Raw genomic sequence first — 5,485 nt, forward strand, 5'->3', positions numbered from 1 at the left:
AGGTCGTGCCAGCACCTTCGCGGATCCACCCGTTTGTGTCTGTGTGTAACCACTCCCTCCGTGCTACTCCTGAGCTCACACACTGTCATCCAATCCGGCCTCCACGTGAACATAAAATCAGGACTGCTAAGTCGGAGGCACTTCTGCCTCTTGGTGTTGCCTTGTGTGAAAGTTCTGTGCATGGTATTGCGCCGGCGGAGCCCCCAGCCCCGGAGGCTGCGAGGAGGGGCGTGGCCCCAGGGTTCCTGCCTACCGGGGCCCCAAGGCACCAGCGAGCGGCGCCCACAGACCTGGGACTGCCTGGCAAAGTCTGGCTAGGAGGAAAGTTCCTCCCTGAAGTGGGACCCAGTGGAGGCTCCTGCGTGGAGGGTGGACGGATGTGGCCGCCGCCGAGTGGGTGCGACCTGTGCAGGGCCACGCGGTGAGGCAGGCGGGCGCGCGCGGAAAGGGCGCAGGCGTTGGTTTTCGCTGATGAAGGCAGTTAGCTAAGCTGGGGGCGCCCCGAGAGGTCAGTAGCACCAGACTCTCCAACAGGTCCGACCTGGCCACGGACTGCAGGAGAGGTTAGCAGGCCGCGAGAAGGCGAGGGCCCCTGCCAAAGATGGCTGATAAAGCCAAGAAGCCAGAGCCCGCGGATGAAGTGGGTACCAGGACCGGATTTACCCGCTACAAATGGGAAGTGAAACGCAGCAACAAAGAGTTCTGGCGCTCAGGGCACGCAGTGGTCAAGTTAATAAGTGTGGTGAGACGGACCGTGGTTCTAAGATCAGGGATGGGGAGGAGGAAGAGCTGGCTGCAGGGGTCCTCCGAGGGGCTCGGGAGTCAGGGACAGCCCTCTGCAGCTGCTCATGTATATTTTTTCCACGCAGATCTGCCTGTTCATATCACTGGCATACTTCAACGCAGCCACGGCGCATCCTGCCTTGACTCTCATCATCACCTTGGAGGTGTTCATCTTTTTCTTCTTCATTATCGTATACAGCTTTGCCATCCAAAGATACCTGGTTTTCATCTTGTGGCCAGTTTCTGTAAGTGAGGGGCAGTGGGAAAGGCCGGGTTGGTGTGCCCTTCCTATGTCTTTGTTAGCAACTGGAAAGTGACTGAACAGAACAGCCTCACCTCGCTGGCTCGTGCTCAGAACCTAGATGCGGTCCAGGCAGGGGCAGCTAGGCAGGTGGGGAAAAGCTAGGCAGAAAATGCTCCCCCCAACCAAGCTGTGTGTGTTGGGGTGGGTGGTGTAGGGAGGGGACTCTTATTGCCAGTCAAAAGCTTCTCTGTTTTTGAAGGAAGCAAAGATGTAACAACCAGCTCTTCCTCCTAATACGTTTGCTGGCATACACTGATTGGGAAGATCATTGCAGAATTCAAAGAATAAAATCAACCAACTTGTAAGTTAATAAGATAAAATGAGAATTTCTTTAAAATATCACTTCTAAAGCAGCCTTACATCTCCTGTGAGTATTCCCATGGAGGATGTTGAGTTCAGAAGGCTGTCAGCCCAAAGCAGTCCCCTAACTGCTGGGCATCTACTCAGCCTGTTTCCTCATCTATAACATGAAGACAATAATAATCCTTGTGGGGCGGGTGTGGCAGCACACACCTGTAATCCCAGGAACTTGGGAGGCAGAGGCAGGGGGATCACAAGTTCAAGGCCAGCCTGGGCAACTTAGTGAGACCCATCTCATTCATAAATAAATAGGCTGAGGATGTAGCTCAGTGGTAGAGCACCCCTGGATTCAATCCCCAGTTCCACCAAATAAATAAATGAACCTGCCAAAAAGTAAGTGACTTACGTAAAAATTATAAAATTTTTATTAATGGATCATCAAAGATAAACCTAGATAAATGGAGAAATACATCACATTCACAGGTGTGAAGAGTTGCTATCATAAAGATGACAATTCAATTCAGAACTTAATAGGAATTTTCATGGAACTTTACCAGGCAATTCTAAAACTCTTAGGGAAGAATTAAAAGAATTATAAGGGATGGATTTGCCCAACAAGACCTCAGATTTCTTAGCTCAGGGACTGATAAAAAAAATCTAATAGGATTGTTAGAGCCCAAATTTTTGTGTCCTCTCCAAATTCATATGCCAAGGACCTAATTCCTAGTGTGGCTATACTTGGAGATGGGGCCTCTAAGGAAGTAATTAAGATTAAAAGTGATAAGGTAGGGACCCTGATCCCATAGGATTCATATACTTGTAAGTAGAGACATCAGATTGTTTTCTCTCTCTCTCTCTCTCTCTCTCTCTCTCTCTCTCTCTCTCTCTCTCTCTCCCCCCCCCCCATTTTCAATGCACACCAATTAGTGAAGAAAGGTTATATGAAGACATAGGGAAAAAGTCATCTCCAGCCAGGAAGAGCCTTTGCCAGAAACCAATTTTAGCACCTTAATCAGGGACTTCTAGCCTCTAGAGCTATAAGAAAATAAATGTCTGCTTTTTAAGCCACCCAGTCTGTGGTATTTTCTTATGGCAGCCTGAGCAGAGTAATACAGAAATAGAAAAGAGAACTTAGACTCCATTATATGGTGGCTTGATATGTGACAGAGGTGGCATTACAAAACCGTTGAACAGAATAGTCATCAAGTGTTCCTGGGAGTACTGCGGGAGATAGGAAGAGAGAGGGACAGTCTATGTATCCCTTACAATTAAAACTTTACAACAGAAGACATAAAAATTTTAAAACAAACCATATACAAATAGGACAAGGGATGTGAAGAGGAGGTCCACATACCTAAAACATGTGTTTTTCTAATATTATTTTAATATTCATTAGTGACCAAAGGCATCAAAATTAAAATAGCATGGAGGCACCATTTCAATTTATCAGATTGGCAAATATATTAATAATCCAGATGATCCTGGGTGTTGGCAAGGACATGGGAGACAGGAGCATGGGAGACAGGAGCTGTTACTCATGGCTGGTGCAAGTGTAAACGCCACTAGCACTTCAGAGACAAAGCTTGGTAAAACCTAGCTAAGGAGGTTGGCAGGGGTAGGTGGGGTGCACAGACAAGGGGGATTATCATTGCAGCAGAGTTTGGAAGAAGGATTTTTTTAAAAGGTAGAAACAAACTCTCTATTGGTTCATTCCTACAGTAAACTACATCAGCTAACAGTGATAAATATGTTTCTCAATATGGATAAATCTTAAAAACTTTAAAAAGCAAGTGTCTGCTGGGCATGGTAATCCCAGCAGTTCAAGAGGCTGAGGTAGGAGGATTGTGAGTTCAAAGCCAGCCTCAGCAATGGCAGGATACTAAACAACTCAGTGAGACCTTGTCTCTAAATACAATACAAAATAGGGCTGGGGATGTGGCTTAGTGGTTGAGTGCCCCTGAGTTAATCCTCAGTAACAAAAATAATTAAATAAAAAGCAAGTGTCAGAAAATATGCTACCTTTATTTAAACTTTTGAAACACAAAATATATTGTTTATGAATATATAATATGTAGGAATATTCAAACTCAGGAAAAGTGCATATCAGTTTCTGGGAGATGGAGGGACAGGAAGAGGGATGGGAGGATAAGATGGTAGCTCATTCTATAAAGTTAAGGTCTCTTCCATGTTTTTAAGAGATCGTGAAGCAAATATTGCAAGATGTTAATATCTATGAAATTTCAGGGCTTGGTGATCTGGTGGAGGTGGGATGTTGTATTATTTTCTGTGCATTTGAAATGTTTCAAATTCAAAACAAAAGACCTGAGATGTGTGGTGGCCAGGGAAGGACAACCAGCAGAAGATGGCATGATGGAAACCCAGGGGGAAGTGGTGGAGCCAAACATTGCAGGATTGGCAGCCTCTCATGGGCAAGCACGTTTTTGTCCCAGGCTCTCATCCAGGAGCATTAGAAGGGGAGGCTGGTCTGATAATGGTCATCATTTGGCCAACTCAAAGAAGCTTTATTAGTAGGGCCAGGGAGGCAAGAAGATGGCAAGGGCAAGACTGAAGCCGCAGGAATGGAGGGAAAGGTCTACGAAGGAGGCAGCCTTCCTGCCTTAAAGAGGGCAGGGGATATAGGAAGAAAGGCAGGGGCAGGGCTGAAGAGGGAGCTTCCAGGCTCCCAGTGAGGGACCTCCTGCTAGCCATGCAGCTCACCCCTGCTCCAGAGTGCAGGCCCTGAGAGCAGAAAGAGCACGCCAGGCAGTCCTCAGAAGGAACACCAGGAAGTTGTATGTGTGGTGGGGGGACCAGATGTGTGATTTTATAGAGGAGATGGCTGGTGGCAGTTGTGTGTCTCCCCAGGCTGTAGCCCAGGGCAGTTAAGCCTGGACTTTGAATCCCCTATTTAAAGACCCCAGCTGGGAGGCACTGGTATATCCACCTAGCCTGGGCCACATATACCTTTTAATATGTTATATATAGGTTTTAAAAATCAGGAGTTTGAAAAACAGGAAGCTAGGCTGACTCTCTCTCCCACTCTCAGGACCTCCTCAACGACCTGTGCTGCTTCGGGTTCCTTGTGGGCGGCATATTCTTTGCTGTAAACAGTCGAGAAACAATGCCAGTGGAGTACGTCATTGGTGTGGTGAGTCTTGAGTGATTGGGGTGTTTTCCTTATTTAAGGAAAGAGCTCATTTTCACACACACACACAAAAAAAATTGTTGAGATGAAAGCCAAGTTTAAAACTAACATTGGTAAATATTTCCAGTGAAAAAGCCATTTGGTTAATGATGCCCAGGGAGTTGACCCAAGTTAATGGCTTCCTTCTTGAAGCGGCTGACCCCAAAGCAAATGGTCCCATCTGGTTGGTTCTAATACTTTTTTTTTTTTTTTTTGTATTGGGGATTGAACTCAGGGAAACTCGACCACTGAACCACATCCCCAGCCCTATTTTGTATTTTATTGAGAGACAGGGTCTCACTGAGTTGCTCAGCGCCTGGCTTTTGCTGAGGCTGGCTTTGAACTCGTGATCCTCCTGCCTCAGCCTCCTAAGCAGCTGGGATTATAGGCCTGCACCACCACCTAGCCTGGTTGGTTCTAAAGAGAAAAAGAGACTTAAGGACAGGGGAGGGGGAGGATTGAACTCATCAGTGTGGAAGTTTGAGTGGACAAGGGGGTATGTTAACTGGCATCAGTGGATGAATTACAAAACAGGATGTTTTTTGCAATGTTCTGAGGATCCTTTTGTTTTCCAGGCTCTCATGGGTGTGGCAGCACTGTTTGCTTTTATCGATTTATGTCTTCAAAGAAAACACTTTGGCAAGAAGGGCCCTCCAGCTGCTCCTCCACCAGCATCATGAAGGAGATTCCCGTTTCAGAAATGGAAGTGTATTTTACAGCAAAACACTTGGACTGTCTTCCTGGTCTGCTTTCTAGAATGGTTTTCTTTTCCATTTTAACAACCTCCTCTTCTTGGAAAAGAATTTTCTCCTTAAATGAATTTTAAAACTCGAAGTTGATGTAAACATTCTTTGGTTCACTTAACAAAAAGTTACTGGACGTTATGGTACAGAGGGAGAGACCTGAGACCCAGG

The 5,485-nt window shown here is 46.3% G+C and overlaps 1 protein-coding gene across 1 annotated transcript; it reads left to right on the forward strand.

Moving 5' to 3' along the window:
• The first annotated feature begins 601 nt into the window (after positions 1-601).
• On the forward strand, positions 602-5,277 carry Cmtm2 (CKLF like MARVEL transmembrane domain containing 2). Its single transcript, XM_026392621.2, has 4 exons — positions 602-742; positions 870-1,028; positions 4,434-4,535; positions 5,147-5,277. Exons 1-4 carry the CDS (start codon positions 602-604, stop codon positions 5,249-5,251), a joined length of 507 nt encoding a protein of 168 aa, XP_026248406.1. The 3' UTR covers positions 5,252-5,277.
• Positions 5,278-5,485: the final 208 nt, after the last annotated feature.

Source organism: Urocitellus parryii, chromosome 15 (assembly GCF_045843805.1).
Source record: "Urocitellus parryii isolate mUroPar1 chromosome 15, mUroPar1.hap1, whole genome shotgun sequence".
Taxonomy (NCBI): domain Eukaryota; kingdom Metazoa; phylum Chordata; class Mammalia; order Rodentia; family Sciuridae; genus Urocitellus; species Urocitellus parryii.

Coding starts and splice junctions, on each gene's coding strand:
- Cmtm2 (XM_026392621.2), top strand. CDS start 602: ATGGCTGATAAAGCCAAGAAGCCAGAGCCCGCGGATGAAGTGGGTACC. Junction 743..869: donor TGGTCAAGTTAATAAGTGTG/GTGAGACGGACC, acceptor TTTTCCACGCAG/ATCTGCCTGTTCATATCACT. Junction 1,029..4,433: donor TCATCTTGTGGCCAGTTTCT/GTAAGTGAGGGG, acceptor TCCCACTCTCAG/GACCTCCTCAACGACCTGTG.